The sequence below is a fragment of the Cotesia glomerata genome, linkage group LG8 (assembly GCF_020080835.1).
Source record: "Cotesia glomerata isolate CgM1 linkage group LG8, MPM_Cglom_v2.3, whole genome shotgun sequence".
In the NCBI taxonomy this organism is placed as follows: Eukaryota; Metazoa; Arthropoda; class Insecta; order Hymenoptera; family Braconidae; genus Cotesia; species Cotesia glomerata.
Window position 1 is genome coordinate 9080287 of NC_058165.1, and position 22954 is coordinate 9103240.

The 22954-nt window shown below is 28.9% G+C and overlaps 3 protein-coding genes across 4 annotated transcripts; 1 reads left to right on the forward strand and 2 right to left on the reverse strand.

The window, feature by feature from the left end:
- Positions 1-558: 558 nt before the first annotated feature.
- LOC123270398 (transcription initiation factor TFIID subunit 5-like) lies at positions 559-11403 on the reverse strand. The gene is made up of 5 exons (XM_044736429.1): positions 11222-11403; positions 10951-11136; positions 9790-9992; positions 8707-9709; positions 559-1116 (listed from the first exon to the last, which is right to left on the reverse strand). The coding sequence occupies exons 1-5, from the start codon at positions 11282-11284 to the stop codon at positions 610-612; spliced, it is 1962 nt and encodes a 653-aa protein (XP_044592364.1). The 5' UTR covers positions 11285-11403; the 3' UTR covers positions 559-609.
- A 707-nt stretch (positions 11404-12110) lies between these two features.
- LOC123270399 (arrestin domain-containing protein 17) lies at positions 12111-15053 on the reverse strand. The gene is made up of 6 exons (XM_044736431.1): positions 14629-15053; positions 14411-14566; positions 14113-14324; positions 12808-13202; positions 12456-12727; positions 12111-12365 (listed from the first exon to the last, which is right to left on the reverse strand). The coding sequence occupies exons 1-6, from the start codon at positions 14741-14743 to the stop codon at positions 12238-12240; spliced, it is 1278 nt and encodes a 425-aa protein (XP_044592366.1). The 5' UTR covers positions 14744-15053; the 3' UTR covers positions 12111-12237.
- A 3185-nt stretch (positions 15054-18238) lies between these two features.
- On the forward strand, positions 18239-22749 carry LOC123270400 (eukaryotic translation initiation factor 2 subunit 2). 2 transcript variants are annotated; one of them, XM_044736432.1, is made up of 7 exons: positions 18239-18399; positions 18679-18936; positions 19019-19178; positions 19296-19328; positions 19546-19736; positions 22221-22505; positions 22599-22749. In XM_044736432.1, the coding sequence occupies exons 1-7, from the start codon at positions 18382-18384 to the stop codon at positions 22641-22643; spliced, it is 990 nt and encodes a 329-aa protein (XP_044592367.1). In that variant the 5' UTR covers positions 18239-18381; the 3' UTR covers positions 22644-22749. The 2 variants fall into 2 exon arrangements, with proteins under 2 accessions (XP_044592367.1, XP_044592368.1); XM_044736433.1 differs by lacking the exon at positions 19296-19328 and having other exon boundaries at positions 18240-18399.
- The last annotated feature ends 205 nt before the right edge of the window (positions 22750-22954 follow it).

The following is a 22954-nucleotide window of genomic DNA, read 5'->3' on the forward strand; positions in this document are numbered from 1 at the left end:
TAATTGTTAAAAAAATTCTTAAAATTATAAAATATCTGCTAAATTAATTTTCATTAAATTAACACAAAAAAATATTTTATAAAAATGGCACTTTTAGTTTTTTTTGTTTTTTACAATCTAATTTTTTTTTGTTTTTTTGTAATAACTTTTTCAATGAAAAAAACTTCTAAAAATTTTTAAATGTCTGCTAACTTAATTTTCATTACCCGCTTTATTTCATTTGAATCTTACTTAATATAAATAATACTACAAAAAATTTTTTTCTTCATAAAAAATTTAATATTAAAATTAAACTTCTTAATTGATCTTGTTATTATCTTCAATACCTAAAAATTTTTTTATTCAATAATTGAGGAACATAATTTAGCTTAAAAATTAAATTTTCATAAAGAATTTTTTTTTCTTATTTTATTTTATTAAAAAAAAAAGTTATTGCAATGAAAGTTACTGTATAAACACATGATAATATTTATTACTTATAAATAACCATATAAAATATTTTAAAATGTATTTTCTTAATTTTACACCTATCAATACTTGATAAAAAAAATATTCAACTTTGGAATTAATTTATAATTTATAAATTAACTAGTCACGACAATTAATAATTTACTGTGCTTCGAACGTTCCAACACTAAGTAATAAATTACGCCTCGTAAAGTGTAAAGCTAGAACAGGCGAATTTTTAGTGGGGAATGTTCTTAGTAAGTATGAATCTGAGGTTGATTTAACATCAGGATTGTGAGCGACGTTGACATCATCAAGGACCATTTCTTCAGTTAGCTTTGTAAAGTCCCACAATCTAATCGTACAATCTAATGAAGCAGAAGTTAATATTGTGCCATCACGACTGAACGATAAGCATTGAATAGTACTTGTATGACCAGACAGAGCACCAACAAGATGACCATGCGCTAAATCCCAAACTAATACACGACTATCAGCACCAGCCGATGCCAAGAAACGGCCTTCTGTTGAAAATGATAATGCATAAATCGGAGCCTTATGACCGGTCATTAATCGGACTTGGGCGCCCGTTACACAGTCCCATAATCTGACAGTCATGTCACTGGACCCACTTGCGACGTAATTTGAATTTGGATGAAATTGGACAACCTTAAAAAAAAAAAAATTAATTATTATATTGACCATTGATAAATTTACACGGAAAAAAGTAAACTGTAATAAATAATAGTCGATTTATAATAAGTAACTAGCAACCTTGCAGTCACTGTGTGACTGTCGTGATTTGTGAACTATAAACAAATAAAATTTTGCTTTATTAAATAATGACTTTTGTTAAATTGCACTGTACTTTCTTAAATATTGATATTTTTAAAGATACAAGCTCATCCCGATATTAAACTCATCAAGAGTTTTCATTTAAGTACCCATATGCATTTTTGATATATTTTTCATATACACATATAATATAATATATACTAGGGTGTGCCAAAAAAATCAACTAACTTTTTTTTTTCAAATAGTTCTTGAAATTTCGTTAGAAGATACCGAAATAAAAATTCAGTCAAAATTTGAACCCTTAATATCAATATTTAGAGGTCACGAACTGAATTTTTCGATTTTTCATTTCATTAACATGGAAAAACATTTCTAGAAAGTTTGGATTTTTATTTCTCTTGATTGAACCAACTCCATCGAACGAACAATCAATATTCTTACAGAAAATTGAACGCTGAATAAAAAAGGTCTCTTATTATTTTTTGATAAATTCAATTCTACGAAAGTTATTCAAGGTTGAAGTTAAGCTTATTGCAAATTTGTGGATTATTTCACTTTTACGGTGAATTTATTACCCAAAATTCGAACTCTATTTCAGGATGCAAGATTTTTATAGGAAAAATGAACGAGACGGAGAGAGCAGCTTGAGTTAGTTTCAAAACTTTTTAGGAAATAAAAAAAGCGAAAACTACAGGACGTTAGTAGAAGAATTGGTGACAAATTACAAAAATTTAAGTCGCTTAATGAACCTCAAACTACTACATGGATTCTCACGTCGACCACTGACAGATTTTTGCTGGATGCTAATAAAAGAAGTACCAGAAGAATACAGAAAACGTAAAAGGAACTCACTGCGTAGGTCATTTGAAGATAAAAGAGTTCGATACAAACGAATGACTGTCTAAAATTCGAAAATATAGTTTTGTACCTTCTCTTTACATGCTATTTTCTAGAAATTTTAAGACTTAAAAATGTCAATTTTTTAATTCTAAGATCATATTCAATCCATGAAAATACGCCCAAGTCATTAACAATCGTGTTTAATAGATTATTTCTCATATTTATAACTGCAATTTTTCCGATTTTTTTAAATTTTGACACGTTACTGGCATAAAAAAAACTTAAGATTCAAATTCATACTCAATCTGAATCTAAAAAATTTTTTACATCGATAATTTCGATTTTTCATGATTTATTGAAATTTTTTTCGGTTTTTCGCAATCTTTTTCAAATTTTAACCGCTCAACGGGCTAATTAACGTTTAGATTCAGATTCAGTGAATTGAAGTATATAATAATCATACTTGATTGGCAACTGTTTGCCTTTTTTTGGTTTCTTTGAATTTTACTCAAATCTAGACGGTGACCGGGCCAAACGGACTCCAAATTTGGATTCAGCGGGTTGAAAAACATGTTGGTAGGTGGGTTCGGTCAAAATTACAAACAAATTTTTTTTATGTGTGCCGGCGTAATAAATTCACCGTAAAAGTGAAATAATCCACAAATTTGCAGTAAGCTTACCTTCAACCTTGAATAACTTTCGGAGGATTGAATTTATCAAAAAATGATAAGAGACTTTTTTTATTCAGCGTTCAATTTCCCGTAAGAATATTGATTGTTCTTTCGATGGAGTTGGTTCAATCAAGAGAAATAAAAATCCAAACTTTCTAGAAATGTTTTTCCATGTTAATTAAATGAAAAATCGAAAAATTCAGTTCGTGACCTTTAAATATTGATATTAAGGGTTCAAATTTTGACTGAATTTTTATTTTGGTATCTTCTAACAAAATTTCAAGAACTTTTTGAAAAAAAAAAAATTAGTTGATATTAGCACACTCTAATATATAATATATATAAATATATGAAAAATTGATGTGGGTACTCAAATTAAAGGTCTCGATGAGTGTAATGTCGGGATAAGCTTATATCTTTAAAAATGTCAGTAATTGACAAGACACAAGGTCAATTTTTAATTATCGATATTTTCAAAGATGTAAACTCATCCTGATGTTACACTCAACAAGAGCTTTCATTCGAGTACTCACATGCATTTATGATATATTTCTCATATATACATATATCTATACTAATAAATGGAGAGCCCCTTTTTCTGTCCGGTTATACTGCGAAAACTACTGAACCGATCGGAATAATACTTATACCATAAGATGCAGCGTATTTCAGAGAAGGTTTTAGTATATGATATGTTGGTGATTACTTATCCGGAATCTATATTTTTTTGACTTAGAAATAATGAATTTTTATTGTAACTAAATTTATTCTGTTCGATTATCATTTGTTTAAAATAAATTTTTTAATTCTGTTGGTTATGTTTATATACTAGGCAGATTTCTTCACTTATGAGACCTGCAATTTCTTTAACTAAAACTTTCAATGCTCATTAAAAAATTTTTTTTTCATATCAATATTATTCATTTTTGTAAGAAAGACACGGGAATGTTATAATGATTGCACATGAAAGTTACAATGAATATTAGCTATAATAATTACATGGATAAAAGGTGCATGCCAATTCGATAGAATTGGAAATCTGTGCAAGTCAAAACAATACGCTAATTAAATTTCAAGTCTAGAGCTAAAAATCCAATTCTATAAAGCGCCCAGCGAAGCGGGCGAGTAACAGCTAGTATAATATATATATAAATATATGAAAAATTGATGTGGGTACTCAAATGAAAGATCTCATTGAGCGTAATATCGGGATGAGCTTATATCTTTAAAAATGTCAGTAGTTCACAAGATACAAGGTAATTTCTTAATTATGTATCTAGAGATAGAGCATTTTCGAATGCAGCCTAAATACTTATCATAATAAATTGACTATCGGTGAAAATGATATGAAACCTTGAAAAGGCACAAATTCAATAGGCACAAATATATATATATATATACTAGCTGTTATCTGCCCGCTCCGCTGGGCACTTTATAGAATTGTATTTTGAGATCTAGACTTGAAATTCAATTGGAGTATTGTTCTGACTTGCACAGATTCAAAATTCTATCGGATTGGCCTGTACCTTTTATCCATGTCATAATTCTAGCGAATATCCATTGTAACTTTCTAAAATATTTGACAATTAACAGTAATAAAAGTATAGTCCAGCTTTACAATAGTTGTATCGTAAATTTTCCCAGAAATTTTTTCCCGTGTACCAAATTTAGAGTTTTCAGAAGCTATATTTTGGAAATGAACATTTTTTATTGTCAACACCCACCCCGCGATCCTTATTGGAGGTGATTCGTTGTAAAATCCGTTCTTAGATCATTTCTATATCACATATAGAAGACTCCTATCAAATTTGAAGTCTATAGGAGCTATAGCTTTGAAATTAAAAATTTTAATTGTAAATAACCACCCCCGCAAACCCCTGTGGGGTGAGCTATCGTAAAATTCGTTCCTATATTATTTCTACATCTCTTACAGAAAATTCCTACCCAGTTTGGAGTCTATTGAAGCTATAGTTTGAAAACGGGAATTTTTTATTGTTAACGCCCCCGCAATCCTCTTTGGGGTAGGATATCGTAAAATTCGTTCATAAATTATTTTTACACCACGTACAGAAATTTCCTATAAAATTTGGAATCTGTAGGAGCTATAGCTTGAAAATTAAAAATTTTCATTGTTAATACCCACCCCCGCAACCCGCTGTGGGGTATAATATCGTAAAGTTCGTTCATAGATTATTTCTAGATCTCTTACAGAAGATTCTTACTAAATTTGGAGTCGATAGGAGCTATAGTTTATAGTGGGTGGAATTTCGTTAAATCCGTTCTTAGCTGACTTCTACTCGATAAAAAAAATATTCCTACCAAATTTCAAGTCTCTAGGTCTTATGGTTCAAGAGATATCGTGATGAGTGACTATATACGTGGAAATCATATATATATATAGATAGCTGTTACCCGCCCGCTCCGCTGGGCGCTTTATAGAACTGTATTTTTAGATCTAGATTTGAAATTTAATTGGAAGATTGTTTTTACTTGCACAGATTCCAAATTCCATCAAATTGGTCTGTATATTTTGTCCACATGATTATTCTAGCTAAAATTCATTGTAACTTTCAATGTACAATCACTATAACATTCCCGTGGCTTTCTTCCAAAAATGAATATTAATTGACACGAAGAAAAAAAATTTTAAATGAGCATTGATAGTTTTAGTTAAAGTAATTGCAGGTCTCATAAGTGAAGTTGAAATCTGCCTAGCTTAAATTGTGAAGAATTTCGCTGTTAATTAAAATTTCTTCCGTAACATCAATTATACATAGAAAATTATTTGTACTTTTTTTTTACGAATTTTCTTAAAATGAGTAGCCAAATTTTTTTTCTATATCTCATGTGTTTAGAAAATGCAATGCTTTTAATCTGTTACATTTTCGCGATCCCGTAATAAGAACAGTTCATCGGTTATGTGATCAGCAAAAAAAAAATGTATGTAAAATTCTTAGTCCGTTGACTGAATAGCTACATGTAATGTTAAATTTTGGAAACGTTACAATGACTTTTTTGCCGCTGCCAAAGAGACGATTGTTGTAAGAAAATATCACTATTAAGAAAGAAAAATATTTAAATCCGTTGACCTTGGAGGCCATCCCGGTATTTGCCTGTTTCTCTTCAGATTCTATCAAATTTTATATTTGTAGGAACTGTATTTAAAGAATATGAATTTTTTGACAATTATTACTCCCGCACTTCTATGTGGGGGAGGAATTTCGTAAGAACCTATTCGAGATAATTTCTACATTATAAATAAAAGATTTCAACAAAACTTCGAGTCTATAAAAACTATCGATTGGAAATGAGAAATTTTCATTGTTAACGCCCCCACCATCCCTTTTAGGGTAAGAATTCGAGAAAATCCATTCTCAGCTGAACTTGACATCGTACACGAAGATTCCTACCAAATTTAGAATCTGCAGGAGTTACAGTTTGGAAATTAAAATTTTAGATTTTAACACCCACCCCCGCAATCCCTATCGGAAGTAGAATTTTTTGGAATCCGTTTTGAGATGATCTCATGACAAATTAAAGATCCCTACCTAATTTCAAGTTTGTAGAAGTTACAGTTTGGAAATGGAAATTTGAAATTCTAACACCCACCCCCGCAATCCCTGTCGGAAGTAGAATTTATTGAAATCCGTTTTGAGATGATCTCTACATGACAAATAAAAGATTCCTACCAAATTTACGCCTTTTAGAAGCTATATTTTGGAAATTAAGATTTTTTTTTGTCAACACCCACCCCCGCAATCCTTATTGGGGGTGATTCGTCGTAAAATCCGCTCTTAGATTATTTCTACATCACATAGAAGATTCTTACCAAATTTGGAGTCTATAAGAGCTATAGCTTGGAAATTAAAAATTTTAATTGTTAACATCCACCCCCGCAAACTCCTGTAAGGTATCTTAAAATTCGTTCGTATATTATTTCTACATCTCTTAGAGAAAATTCCTACCTAATTGGAGTCTGTAGGAGCTATAGCTTGAAAATTAAAAATTTTCATCGTTAATACCCACCCCCGCAATCCGTATTGGTAGTAGGCTGTCATTAAATCCACTCTTGAATCATTTCTACATCACATAGAGCAGATTTTTACCAAATTTGGAGCCTATAGGAGCTACAGCTCGGAAATTTAAAATTTTCATTGTTAAGACCCACCCCCGCACTCCTCTGTGAAGTAGGATATCGTAAAATTCGTTCATAAATTATTTTTACATCACTTACAAAAAATTCATACAAAATTAGGAGTCTGTGGGAGCTAAAAGTCGAAAATTTTTAATTTTCATTGTTAACGTCCACCCCTGCAATCCATATTGGGAGTAGATTGTCATAAAATCCACTCTTGGATCATTTCTACCTCGCATATAGCAGATACTTATCAAATTTAGAGATTGTAGGCCCTATAGCTTGGAAATTTTTAATTTTCATTGTTAACGTCCACCCCCGCAATCCATATTGGTAGTAGATTGTCGTAAAATCCGCTCTTAGATCATTTCTACATCACATATAGGAGATTCCTACCAAATTTGAAGTCGATAGGAGCTATAGGTTAAAAATGGGAATTTTCTATTGTTAACGCCCCCGCAACCCCCCTTGTGGGTGGAATTTCGTAAAATCCGTTCTTAGCTGACCTCTACTCGGCGAAAGGAATATTCCTACCAAATTTCAAGTCAATCGGCCTTATAGCTTCAGAGATATCGTGATCAGTGAGTTCAAAAACTTGATCTCCTATATATATATAGATAAATATATGAAAAATTGATGTGGGTACTCAAATGAAAGGTCTTGATGAGTGTAACATCGGGGTGAGCTTATATCTTTAAAAATGTCAATAGTTGACATGATGCAATGTCATTTCTTAATTATTGACGTTTTTAAAGATATAAGCTTATCCCGATTTTACACTCATCGAGACCTTTCATTTGAGTACCCACATGGCATTTTTTATATATTTTATATGTACGATATTCGTGAAATATATAAATATATAAATTTTTTATGAAAAATTGATGTGGGTACTCAAATGAAAGGTCTCAATGAGTGTAATGTTGGAGTGAGCTTATCATAATAAATTGACTATCGTTGAGAATGATATGAAACCTTGAAAAGGCACAAACTCAAATCAAGACCTTTGCAATGGCACTAAATTTAAATAAAAAAACCGATTTTATTATATGACTATCCTGGAGACAAAATTTTTCTTATTCTCTTAAAAATATAGACGATCAACTGGAAAAAATTACCATTTCAAACAGTAAAATCGTGATTTTAATAATAAATTCATAATATTTATCATTTAAATACTACAATTTATTATCTACATGAAAGAAAATACTGTGTCAAACAGTAATATTCACGATGTGAAAGTCGAAAATGTTAAAATATAATAATCAAGAATTTAGACTTTGATATTTATCATTTCGTACCTAAAAAATGATCGCCTGATATATAAAAAGTATAAAATACGGTTACTAAATTTCTAATACAAGCAACGTCAATATTTACAAAGTAAAATGGTAAATTTTAAACGCAACGCTAAAAATCAAACTATAATTATTGATTTGCTTGGACTGGTAAAATATATATTTTAAGAGCAGAATTTTTACTGTTTCAAACGTTAAATTCTCTGATAGTGAGACCATCCCTTTCTTCTCATAGTATAGACCAAATATTGAAACGGCAATTTTTACTGTTTGAAACTGTAATTTTTTAAGATAAGAGATTTATTTACTATAGTGACAGCTACTAATCACATTTTCGATATTAAATTACAAATTGTGGCTTTTACACTTTCTATATTAAGTTTTGTAATATTTACATTTATGCCACCCCGGTGTCCGTTGTACTGTTTGAAACTATAAAAATTAACCGGAATCCGAGTGAATTTTACAGTTTATTTTTTCCGTGTATGTTGAGATTATTTAAAACTGAAAAATAACTCACATCTACATCAGAATAATGTCCAGCAAAAATCCGTAATGGTTGATGAGAATCAGTAACCCACAACCTAGCGGTTTTGTCATTTGACCCAGTGGCAAAATAATATCCATGGGGTGAAAACCGTACCGACCATACGGGAAAGAGGTGTCCTTTGTAACACACTACACACGTCCAGGTATGTAACGACCACAATCGTATTGTTGCGTCATCAGAGCAAGAAAGCAACAAATTGCGGTCTGGACTAAAGGTCAGGCTGTAAATGGGCCCACTGTGTCCATGCAAAAGTTTTACAGTCTCAGCGGTTCGTTCGTCCATCATCCGAACAAGAACGTCATCAGCTTCCCGCTCAATGTCTGCGAGCGCTTCGGCGGATTTCATGGACTTCAACTTTTGAGGTACCAGGCTCCACACTCTGAGAGTCGAGTCGCTGAAACCTACGGCCAATAAACTGGAATCCTCTGATATTTCAGCAGAAGTTACAGTATGGACTGCGTTCAGCAGAGTGTAGAAGCATATTGAAGGCAGCGAGTCGGGTCCTAGAGCTACGCGCTTTGATGCTTCGCGAAGAGCTTTTACTTTTTCTAATTTATCTGCGTCCTTTAAATTCGGCAGAAACATACGACCAACAGGCGGAGCATTGGGATCAGACTTTGTTTTTTTCGAAAACAAAGGATCTTTTTTTGCTTTCTTCTTTTTTGGTTTATCGCCTTCACCGCCGGCATTTCCTTCATCTTCTTCTTCCTCTGCTGGCGCTACACATTGAATATCTGGCTCTTTTAATAATCCGTAATAGACTTTTGCTTTGTTATCTTGTCTGGTAGCTTCTCCAAGTGTAGCACCTGAAGTAGCTTCGATCTGTTGTTTATTCCTTGCTGTTCCTTCGTACATGTCAAAGTATAAATGTTCTTGAATAATGTTCAACAGAACGCTGTGTTTCTTCTCTTGTAAATGCCGTTTTAATATCGACAAAGTATCCCGCGAAATTCTGATGATAAACTGATTCGACCTGAATGAAATGATAAATTTTTAAGCCTTTTTCAATCAAAAATAATGATAAATTATTATTATGATAATAATAGTATATACTTGAATGTATCAGTAAATTCATTCCCAGCCATTTGTTCTCGCTTGGTGACATTTGAAAGCCGCTTGAGATCAGTCTGATGGTGATCATCCAGACTGGGACCATATTTCTCCAACAATTGTTTAGCTTGCTCCGAATGATTATTGTAAACTAATTCCAGGTACATGTGAACGAGTACCGGGTATAATATTGTCGCTAATTCATGCTGAATTTAATGAGAAAAAAATATATAATATTTAATATGAAAATAAAGTTAGCTGACATTTCAAAATTTTTAGAAATTTTATGAAAAAAATTTCAATTAAAAAATTAAAAAAAAATTTCACATGTAAAACTATAAGTGCAATTTTTTAGAAATATCTTTTTAGTTGTAATTTAATTAAAAAAAAAAAACTCAAAAATTTTTAGACGTCTGCTAACTTTAGTGTCATTATTTAATAGGTACAAACAATTTATGGAAAATTTTATGATTCTGAAGTTTAAAGACATTGGATAATTTGGTAATTATTTACAAGTGAGGTCAAACACATTTTGGGCCATAACAAGGTGAAAAACTAACATTTTCATCAATTTTTTATTCTGATTCTGCTTGTTTTTACGGCGGATTTATGATAAAAAATGTTGCAAAAGAAAAAAATAAAGATTTCGATAGCTTTTTTGCCTTTAAAAGTTGGAAAAAATTTTGGCTCTCATGTTTTTGGATAAAATTTCTATTTTATCTTTTTTTGATATATATTTTTTTGAAAAGTACATAAAAAAACGAACAATTAAAAAAAAAAAGTTGAATATTACAATTTTCTAAAAAATTTATAAATTTTTTTGAAAATTTGTTAAAATTGTGATAATCAACTTTTTTTTTTTTAATTGTTCATTTTTTTATGTATTTTAAAAAAAATATATATATAAATAAAATCGAATAGAAATTTCGTTGAAAAAAATTAAAATTTAAATGGTTGACCCCACTTGTAAATATTTACCGATAATTTTTTCAAATTATATTATCACAAATTGTAGCAGTAAGAAAAATTAGTAAAAAAAAATTCGACGTGTAAAAATTGTAAACAAGTCAAGTGAAATTTTTTTTTTTATAAAATTCAAATAAAGCAAAATATCTGTTAATTTCGGTGTCACAAAATTTAGAATTGTAAAAAATAAATTAATACCTTATAAACATCTAAATAGCTTTCAACAAATTTTTTTAATTCCGCATAAGCTTTTTCGTACAACACCGGATCACCTTCACTTTTGTAAGCCGCAAGTACACTGTTTACTTCTGTGTCGGTCTGTGGTTTCTCATCACCCGGAACGTTTGTCAAATTAGCCTCTTTGCGAAACAGTTCTTCGGTTTCCTGAATAAATGAATTTTTTATTAGTTTACTCATATAAATTTCATTATTTTACATTTTTAATGTTAGGTAAAAATTGTTTATTTACCTTTAAATTATATTTTTTGAGTAGCTGGAGCATAGCCAGCAGAGTATTTTTATCTTCTTCCATTTTTAGAAGTTATTTTTAATATCAGTAGATTTTTAATTAAAATTTATTAAAAAGAAATGAATTGATATAAATAAAAAACAATGTTTATAAATAAAAAAAAAATTGCTAACGACGTAGACGTTACGATGGCTGAATTGTAACTGGCACTGGCAGCAATAAGTGAGGTTAAGCTTTCATTGTAAGTTTGTTAAATTGGAGGGGAAAATTATGGCGCTATGTTTAGTTTCTGAGACTTGGCGCGAATAAATAAAAAGAAATATAATATTAAGACTAGGCATCTGACAATTTTTAGAATTTTTTTTTAACATAATACTAAAGTTAGCCGATAATACTAAAGTTGGCCGACGCTTTTAATTTGATTTTGTTTTTTTCATTTATTAAATTATAACTGAAAAATATTTTTAAAAAATTGCATGCATGTGTAGTTTTTAAAATTTTTTTTTTAATTTTTTTGTGATAATTTCTTCAATAAAAAAAAATTCTACAAATTTTTAAATGTCGGCTCTTAATTTTTATAGTTAGCCGACATTTTTAACTTTTTGATTTTTTTTTAATAATTAAATTAAAACAAAAAACTATTTTTTAAAAATTGCACTTACAGTTTTTAAAGTTTTTCACAAGTGAAAATTTATTTTTATTTTTTTGCTATCATTTTTTCAATAAAAAAAAATTCTAAAAATTTTTAAATGTCAGCTAACTTAATTTTCATTTTTTTTTTTTTAAATAAATTATTGTAAAAAAATTTTTTTTCTTCACACGTAAGAATTAAAACAAAATATTAATACAATTTTATACAGATATTTAAAATAAAATTACAAAAAATATAAATGCTTAGAAATAATTTTTATTAAATATTTATAAAAAGCGTGCGCTCCAAAAATTAATATATAATATATATTATTCGCAAGGCCATAAATTCATGTAAATATATTCAATTGAAATTGAGTATTATTTTAGCTTGTAAATTTGTAAACTGGATAACGCGGCGCATAGTGTCCTCGAAGACCCATAACGTGATCAGATTCTCCAGCATCCCTGAGACTGCGGATTGACCAACCATATTCTTCGTAAGCCGGAAGAGCTGCATAATAATTAATTCAAATAATTAAATAACAATCAATTGTTATAAATTTCATACACATGTCAGGTTATTTCAGAGAAATTTACTTACGCAAATTGGGGTATGTATTATGGTTTGTTTGTAGCTGAGCGGGAGAGTCAGAGTTATAATCAGGTGGAGCTGAGGGAGGTGCTGGGTTTCCATTATCAGGGGAAAACTCAGGATATCCACTCGGGTACCCACCGTAAGTTGGATCTGCACCCGGATTTCCTGGCATCGGAACTTTACTTGGACTTGTGGGTGGCATCACTGAATTTTGGTAACTTGCCAGTGGAATTGTGCCAATAAATACTAGCATGTTTTGCTTTAGATTTCTGTGATACCTATTCATGACATTTAAAAGTTATTACTATAAAATTAACAAGAAAAAAAAAAATCTGGATGAAAAATAAAAATAACTTACCATCCAGCAACACAAGCTTCAATTTTAAGATTATACTCTAAATCAATAATCCCACAGTTTGTAAGATTCGAGGGCGGTAAAGGCGGTATATCTAGCGTTTGTTGATAATCTGAAATAGCATTACCTTCTACCGGGCCTTTACTTACTTCAGCGATCACAATTTTCTCCGTTTTTGTCTCAAACCGCGGGTTATTCGCCTTGAAAGTTACTATCTTTCTCAGAATTAATTTAATCGTGTCCACGATTATTCCTGACTGGTTTTCAACATTCACGCGGATCAACATTGCCTGACCTGGAACGTATCCTTTTACTGGCATCATGATGTTTACTTTAAGCGGAGGAGACCCGCAGCAGAGACAGCAAAAAGTTTTTGACATTTCTAAATTAACTGGCTCCTAAAATATTTATAAATTATCTATATTATTAAGAGAATAATAAAAACTTTGTTTCCAGGGTAGTCATATAATAAAATCGGTTTTTTTATTTAAATATAGTGTCATTGCAAAGGTCTTGATTTGAATTTGTGCCTTTTCAAGGTTTCATATCATTCTAAACGATAGTCAATTTATTATGATAAGTATTTAGGCTGCATTCGAAAATGCTTTATCTCTAGATACATAATTAAGAAATGACCTCGTATCTTGTGAACTATTGACATTTTTAAAGATATAAGCTCACTCCGACATTACACTCATTGAGACCTTTCATTTGAATACCCACATCAATTTTTCATATAAAATTTATATATTTATATATTTCACGAATATCATACATATAAAATATATAAAAAATGCCATGTGGGTACTCAAATGAAAGGTCTCGATGAGTGTAAAATCGGGATAAGCTTGTATCTTTAAAAACGTCAATAATTAAGAAATTACATTGTATCATGTCAACTATTGACATTTTTAAAGATATAAGCTCACCCCGATGTTACACTCATCAAGACCTTTTATTTGAGTACCCACATCAATTTTTAATATATTATATATATGTATATATGAAAAATATATAAAAATGCATTTGGGTACTCAAATGAAAGCTCTTGATGAGTGTAACATCCGGATGAGCTTATATCTTTAAAAACGTCAATATTTAAAAAATTATCTTTGAAAACATCAATAGTTAAGAAAGTACAGTGCAATTTAACAAAAGTCATTATTTAATGAAGCAAAATTTTATTTATTTGTAGATCGCAAGTCACGGCAGTCACATAGTGACTGCAAGGTTGCTAGTTATTTATTATTGCACGAAGAAAAGAAGAAAAAGAGATTTAAATTTCCAAAAAAAAAGAACAATAATTACCAGTGCTCTAGCTTCTTTGTTGAGATCAAAGTTAGACACAACAGTAAATGCTATTTTAACTTGGTGATCAAATTTCCAAGGACGGTCTATCGAAGCTTTGACGGTATAACGAACATATCCGTGGTCATGCTCAAAACTGCTGGGTAAATTCGGCGGCAGTGGACATTGAAATGGATACGAATGTTCGCCTATAGGTAATTCTATTTCTGAGCCTGTCAAAATATTTATTATTAATTGAATCAAATCAAATTTCTGATATCTGATGTTGATATTAATTAAAAAAAAAAAAAAAAAAAACCTGAAGGTGATCCGAGTAAGTAATACTCCATATTAAAATATTCTTCATGCCCAGTAACTGTCTGTGTTTCATTATCGTACTTTCCTTCGTTGTTTAATTCTTGTCTGTCAGTCGCCCAGCAAACATTAGCTTCTCCTTTTACTTTGACAGTAATACCTGTTAGTTTAAATTATTGTAATTAGTTATAGAAATTTTTACAAATTTTAATTGTAATTTACCTCGAACTTTTTTTACAGCATCCAAGCCAACGATCACTCGACCAGTGATCGTTTGTCCAGGATAATACGTACTCCAAGGATTGTCAAAGACAATCCTAAAATCATTGAGACCCATTTAGCTTTTTTTCAATAACAACTAACGATTATCCAGGTTACGGTTTTATCGCATTTTTTTATATTATCATTCATCACACATTTATGTAACTGATGTTTTGTTGATGATTCATTAGTTCCAGTTGAATAAAAATAAAAATCGGCAATTGTCAAAATATAACTTAAAAGTTTGTATAAAATATATGTATAGAATTTAAATATTAAACATTGTGCGTAGAGTTAATTAGAAATATAATATACGTTCTATATTCGTCGACTGAGCCGCAAGTGCGAATATTATACACGCCTCCACGGTTTCACATGCGCGCATGTCCGCATGTCTACGTTCCTACTATACTATTACTACTATCAATGATGTCATATACATATATAAGTATGTCACGGTTTTTGTATTTTTCCTGTTATCCATTATGTATTAAATTATGATTATAATTATACATTTTACAAAATATTTAGATAAGCTTTGACTGAATTTACAGTCATTTCTTCTTGAATTTTTTAAGTGTATATTATTTGTTGAAAAAAATGTATTTCTTCTATAAATTTTTTTTCCATTTCTTCCCTGGAATTTTAGTGATGTTGTAAATTAATTATTAAATATTTTTTTTCTTCTATTTATTTATTGACGGTTTTAATTTTTGTTCTTCTTAACATATATAATGTTCTTTTGTGTTAAAATACAATTTCTTCTTTTGGGGCATTCCATAGTGACTGGTGGGACATTCGACTCTGGAATTCCATCAATTATAAGCTATAATTATGTGACTGAAACTTATACTATAGTAAAATTAATCTTATAATATATAGAAGAAAGATATCTAATTAACAACATCCCTTTGTCAAAAACCTCGATTACTTTTTAAGTTTCTCGTAATTATCATTTGACTGAGTGTAACTGGTGGAACATCGAAAAATCCTTCTCTCTTACCAAAGGTATTCGCTATGAGTGTGACTCCAGCGCCAGTCAAAATATGAACTACGGGAGGCTGTCAGAGTATGTTTTTATACGTATGTCAATAGCAAGAAACATAAAAATAAATAAATTTTATAAATAATTGTAAAAAAAAAGTTACAAAAAATATGTAACAATTTTATACACCGATAGAAGGATTTGTTTGTTAATTAATATTTTTTAACTGTAAACAAATATTTATTTAAAATGAAAAGCAAAAATAGCAATTTTCTGTTGACACTTTTTATAATCCTATAGCTGGAATACATGATAATAATTCAATTCACTAAATAAATGAACCTTTTTAATATTTAAAAATATAAAAGATAATTATGAGCTGTGATAGAATTCGGTATTTTACAATAAACGTTATTATAATGTAATATAATTAATGAAAATAATTTATAAAAATGGTTTTTGTTTATAAGCAATCTTCATATCATATGATATTACAAGCAAAACAAATTCACTCAACAAAATATTTATTAACTGTTAATAAATATTCGTTAACTATTAATAAATAGTTATTAATTATTAAAAAATGTACTTTCCTCCCAAATAAATATTTATTGAATGTTAAAAAATATTTATTAAAGTTTAATAAATTAAATAATTGTCTTCAAATAAATTAAATTATTAATAGTTAATAAATCCTTTTATCAGTGTAATAATTGCAGTTTTGTTTTTTAGTTAAACGAATCAACAACAAGTATGTATAATGATAAAAAATAAAACAGAATGCAGTAAATATTTCTGCTGGTATTTTTTGAGACACAATAACTCTAGTGTCTCATTTTTTTTTTTTTAAATTTATTAAAATTAAAACAAAATAAATACTTCCACGTGTACTTGCTTACAATTTTAGGAATAATAGTCTCCTGTAACTCCGAAAGTAACCACTGCGAACGCTTCAGTCGATTTAATTTCCCCTACCATGGCTTCTCTCTTACCGCGGTATACTTAAAGTCCAATTACAGTTTGACCACTAAACTTTTAAAAAATACTTTCATCTCAATACAAAATTTATCCTACAAACATTCAATATTATGAAGAATTAGACTGATTACCTACGTAGAAACAATTAAAAAAATTGTTTTTATTGTGACTGGTGGGACAAGTACAAAATGTGCACATCAAGTTGTTTATTAAAAAGACTTTTATATTATTTCAACCTTATAAACATTACTGTTTATATATTCAACTATTAATTATTTGGGATAATTAAAAAAAACTAATTAAAAAACAAATAAAGGATTTAACATGCTGACAACACGATCTTGATAAACTTAGGTGTTAATTAATAACGAACATAAAAAAATTTGTTCTTAAAACTATAATAATAATAAATATGTTAATTAATAACAAACATAAAATGAATTTGTTCTTAAAATTATTAAAACAACATTTGACCCGGATAAAAGTTAGTACGACTGAAAAGTTACTAAGAGAGAAAAATCGATTTTCTTGTGAATTAAAAAAAATTTTTTTTAGAAATTAGAAAATATAAACTTTTAATAATAAATTAGGAATAAATTAGAATGAATTAGAGAAATTTTTTATTTTTAGTCATTTTCTCATTTCTCATGGAATGCCCCTATAGTAAAATTTATCTTATAATATAGAAGAATTATTAATTAACAAAATCCCTTTATCAAAAACCTCGATTACTTTTTAAGTTTCTCGTAATTATCATTTGACCGAGTGTGACTGGTGTGACCGAGAGTGAGACTGGTGGGACATCGAAAAATGCTTCTCTCTTACCGCGGTATACTTAAAGTCGAATTTCAGTTCGACCACTAAACTTTTAAAAAATACTTTCCTCTCAATTCAAAATTTATCCTACAAACATTCAATATTATGCAGAATTAGACTGATTACCTACGTAGAAACAATTAAAAAAATTTTTTTTATTGCGACTGGTGGGACAGGCATTTGCGACTGGTGGGACAAGTACAAAATGTCTACATCAAATTGTTTATTAAAAAGACTTTTATATTATTTCAACTTTAGAAACATTATTGTTTATATATTTAAATATTAATTATTTAGGATAATTATAAAAAAACTAGTTTAAAAACACAAATAAAGGATTTAGCATGCTGACAACACGATCTCGATAAACTTAGGTGTTAATTAATAACGAACATAAAAAAAATCGTTTTTTAAACTATAATCATAAATACGTTAGTTAATAACAAACATAAAATGAATTTGTTCTTAAAACTATTAAAACAAAATTTGACCCGGATACAAGTTAGTACGACTGAAAAGTTACTAGGAGAAAAAAATCGATTTTCTTATTGATTAAAAAATTTTTTTTTTACAAATTAGTAAAATATAAACTTTTAATAATAAATTAGGACTAAATTAGAATGAATTGGAGAAATTTTTAAATTTTAGTCATTTTCCCATTTCACATTGAATACCCCTTTTAACAAAAAATATTACATAAAGTAATAAAAGTATTTTAAATTAGCGCGCTGAAGACGGTAGCGTTATCTAGTGGTATAACAATTACAAGTGTACAGTGTCAAACACCGAATTATTAGTATAGCAAATTGTACAAGTCAGTCCAAGTCTTTAGAATCTGATGCAATAGACATCGTGGATCAAGCTTTTTAGTTAAAAATATAAAACTCAATAAGTTTATTAATCATCAAAGTATTTGATTCCAAATCTTAGTAAATATGGAAGAAGAAGATTCGGTGAGTAATTATTTCTTCACACAATTATTTTTTTTGCTATATAAACATTGGATTTGAGATTTATAGTGCCTATTGATTTTTATAACCTTGTTTTTGACATTATTTTATTAATAATTTTCACTTTCATTGAAATATATAAACTTTTTATTATGTAACTACCCAAAAATAATTAAGTTTATTGATTTAGTAATTTATTGAATTTTATTTGATTTTTTTTATCAATGGCTCCGATTATGAATTTTTCGTGTGATGTATACTTAATTGACGGTGTGTTGGCAGATATTTGATCCTACTCTCAAGAAAAAAAAGAAGAAGAAGAAGACTACCTTCGATTTGGATGCTGCTAGCGGAGAAGCTGGTAGTGGCAATGAAGCTAACGAGGGTGTTACCGATAAGGAAAACCAAGAACCGGAGCAACAGTTGCCCGAGGATGATGATGCCTTGGATTTGGAAAATTTCGGAAAGAAAAAAAAGAAAAAGAAGAAAACTTTTAATTTAGACGATGGAGATAATGCAGTGTCTGATAATAAGAAAGAAGTGAAGTTTCATTTATTAAACTTTCAGATCTTAAGATTTTTTATTTAATTAAAATGATTTAATTTTTAAAATAATTATTTAGGATGCAACGGAATCAAGGACCGAAGAGGTAGCAGCTGATGATAACCTTGATTTGGATATGGACTTTTCCAAAACGAAAAAGAAAAAAAAGAGTAAAAAAAAAGATTTCGATGAATTGATAGCAAAAGAAGACAAAAAGGATAATGATGAAAAAGATAATGGTATATATCTATTCTTCACTCTATGTATATGTATATTTTTTATATTTATATATATACATATACATTTCTCTAATTAAATATAAATACTATTATTACCGTTATATTATTTGTTAACATGCTGCACTCATTCTGAGCAAAGTGCAGAGTATGGTAAGACAGCTGATGAAAATTGTTAATTGTCTTACATATAAAAAAAAACATATATGTACATAAATATATACATATATAACTTATTCTATACAATGCACATGCTTAACTTAGTTTCTACAAATCAATTTTTGAGTTTTTTTTTTTATTCACTAACTTTTTAATTGGATAATAAATTAAAAATTTAAATTACTTAACTAAAATATGTATTTTTTTACAGTGGAGGATACAAGTCTATGGGTAGGATCGGATAGAGATTATACTTATGATGAATTATTACTACGAGTTTTCAATATCATGCGTGAGAAAAATCCTGATATGGTTGCTGGTAAAAAACAGAAATTCGTTATGAGACCACCACAAGTTGTACGTATTGGTACGAAAAAATCATCGTTCGCAAACTTTACTGAGGTAATTATTCATACTTGAAAAATTTTTTTACTCTTGATTGTAATTTCGTAAGGTAAAAGCCCCCATTATTGATACTATGAGAGTGATCATGAATATCGACGTTCTAATTAGCAAATTGTTTTACTCCATTTTAGAGAATCTTCCATTTGCACGAAAAAAACAATTAGTTCAACATTTATGATCACTTTAAAAAACCATTCAATATCATTAATATCTAATAAAGGCATAATATTTTAGTTTGAATCATTCAAATAATTTATAATTGTACTACATCAAAATGTTAAAAAATCACCCTTGAAAAAAAAAAAGGAATTAGACAAATTGCTAATTAGACCGTCGATATTTGAATTTTTTTATCGTGTTTCAAATCAATATTGTCAATTTTTTTTTTTATAGGACACCTTGATCATTGTTTTTACTTATATAATTTAATTAATTAACTTTAATAGCAATAAATTTAATAATTATTATATCAATTTAAAACCAATAGGTCGAATGTATTATTGACAGCGCAAAAATTCAAAGAGCCGATTATTGACATACCATTGACTCTATTATTAACAGGTCTTTTATTACAGTTAAATTTATACAACCAATAATCATTTTTACTAACTAATCCAAAACTATCAATAATTTTTATTATTTTAAAATTCGTTTAAGACCTAGCTTTTCTATATTTTTTACCAGGTTTTTTTTAGCAATTTTTTCTAGTCTTAAATACTTTGATTCTTATAAAATCTCATGACAGTATGTAAACATTAATACGTTGATATGTATGTTGAGGGAGTTAGGTTACCTTACATTACGGCCTATGTCGTTAGTTGACGCAAGTTAATTTTTGTGTCCCCATCATTGACATCCGCTATTTTAAAATTAATTTTAACTCGATAAAGTATAAATAAATGATTATATGGTTATTTAGACTATAAATAATCTAAAATAATTTTAAACAATGCAATTACATAAAAAAAGCATTGAGAAATCTGGATTTGAAAATAAGGTCTTTCTTAACAATATTGTTAAGAAATTACAAACGTATAAGCAGTTTTGACCTACTTGAAAAAATGAAATTTTTTTGCAGTAAATAGTTTATACCTTGAAATTAAATTTTACTATTTTTTAAGGGGGATGGCCACTGTGAGGATCGAAAAAGTAGGTGATTTTCGGAAATTTTTTTGACTGGGATAATAAAGGAATTTGGGGATCGGGTTTTTTTATTTTACAAAATATACATTAAAGATCATTCTCCTAAATTTTGATTAAAAAATATTATGTTGTTACAAAGTTATAAGCATTTTTGTGGAGCACCAAAAATATTTCCCCTACCATGGTGTGATCTTTAGCTCAAAAACAGATTATCTACAACAAAAAAACGAAACAGCGTTGTAATCTGCATGTGTGTGGTTATCTTTGCACGTAGAGGGTTTGAAAATTTGGATTTAAAAAAAAATGGCGACATATTAAAAATTTTTTCGTTTTTTTTCTCATTTTTTTTTATTCAAACAGCCCTAAGGAATCTTAAAAATCAAAATCCCCTACGTGCAACGATAGCTACTGAATAGACGAATACGGGAAAAAAAAGTTGCAAATCGGTTCGTATTTATGCAAATTACAGTTTTCACCAGTTCAAAAAAAGTAGTTTCGAAAAAAATGCGTTTTTATCGAAGCGCCGCGCGTGCAATGGTCATTTGACACAAAAATGATTATAACTCGAAAAATATTCGGAATTTTCATATGAAACTCTAGATACATATTTTTGAATGTATAAACTTTGATTTAATAAAAAAAAATTTTTTTTTTTTTAAATTTCACAGTGGCTATCCCCTTTAATTTCAAAAATATGTAAAATTGTCATGAAATATTAACAATTGTGATTATTGACAAATTTTAATAATCCACTCTTATAATTTAGATGAAAAATATGAAAAATATACACAATAAGACAAACTATTCGTAACGTGATTGGTCAAATATATCATAAGTATGAAAATATAGATAATTCCATACTAAATTCACACGCGCGCTTGCGCGCGCAACGTATACTAGTCCCATAATAAAATTGAGATGAAATGTATGTGAAACCAATCTATTCGTGATGTGATTGGTCGAAAATATTTATTCTCATTCTGATTGGTTGAAAGTGAATATAATATACATAAACTACACATAAATATATCATGACCATAAATATGAGGCGCGCGCTTGCGCGCGCAAATTTGAATTCTAGTCCTAATATAAAATTGAGATGAAATTCCTATTCCTAATATAAAATTGAGATGAAATGTATGTGGCATCAAACTATTCGTAACGTGATTGGTCGAATATATCATAAGCATGAAAATATATGCAAATGCTATAGTCAGGCGCGCGCTTGCGCGCGCAAATTCAAATTCTAGTTAAATAAAAAATTAAATAGGGTGTCAATAGTGGAGACACTGTCAATAATAGGGGCTTTTAGTTACATTTTAATAAATTTTCTTACAGATTTGTAAAACTCTGCATCGACAACCGAAACATTTGTTAGACTTTTTGTTAGCTGAATTGGGAACAAGTGGTTCTGTTGACGGTAATAGTCAGCTCATTATTAAAGGAAGATTTCAACAGAAACAAATTGAGAATGTTTTACGTAGATACATTAAAGAGTATGTAACATGTCATACTTGTCGTTCGCCTGATACAATTTTACAGAAAGATACGAGACTTTTCTTCTTGCAATGTGAAACTTGTGGATCAAGATGTTCTGTAGCCAGCATCAAATCTGGTTTCCAGGTAATTATTATTATTATTATTATTATTATTATTTTTATTGAATACACCAATTGAATTTTTTTAATGTTAATAATATTTGTTAATTAATTACAGGCTGTTACTGGTAAACGAGCTGCCATTCGAGCTAAAACAGCTTAAGAAGCTTGCAATAATTTGTATGTTATACAATTAATTGAAGAAATAAATCCAAGTCTCTGCTAAAAATCGTATTGTATCAGTAAATAAATTTTTCAATTTTACCGAATATTTTTTTTTGCAATTTTTTACAAACATAGAAATTTTTAAATTAATTAAAATAACCAATAACTAAGAATTATAATGAATTGAAATAAATTACCAAGTGATGAATAAAAAATTACTACTGAGTACAGTCATTATTTTTATTAATATTTTATTTTTAATAAAAATATAATTCTCTGTCAACTACATAAAAGAAAAATATTTCATAT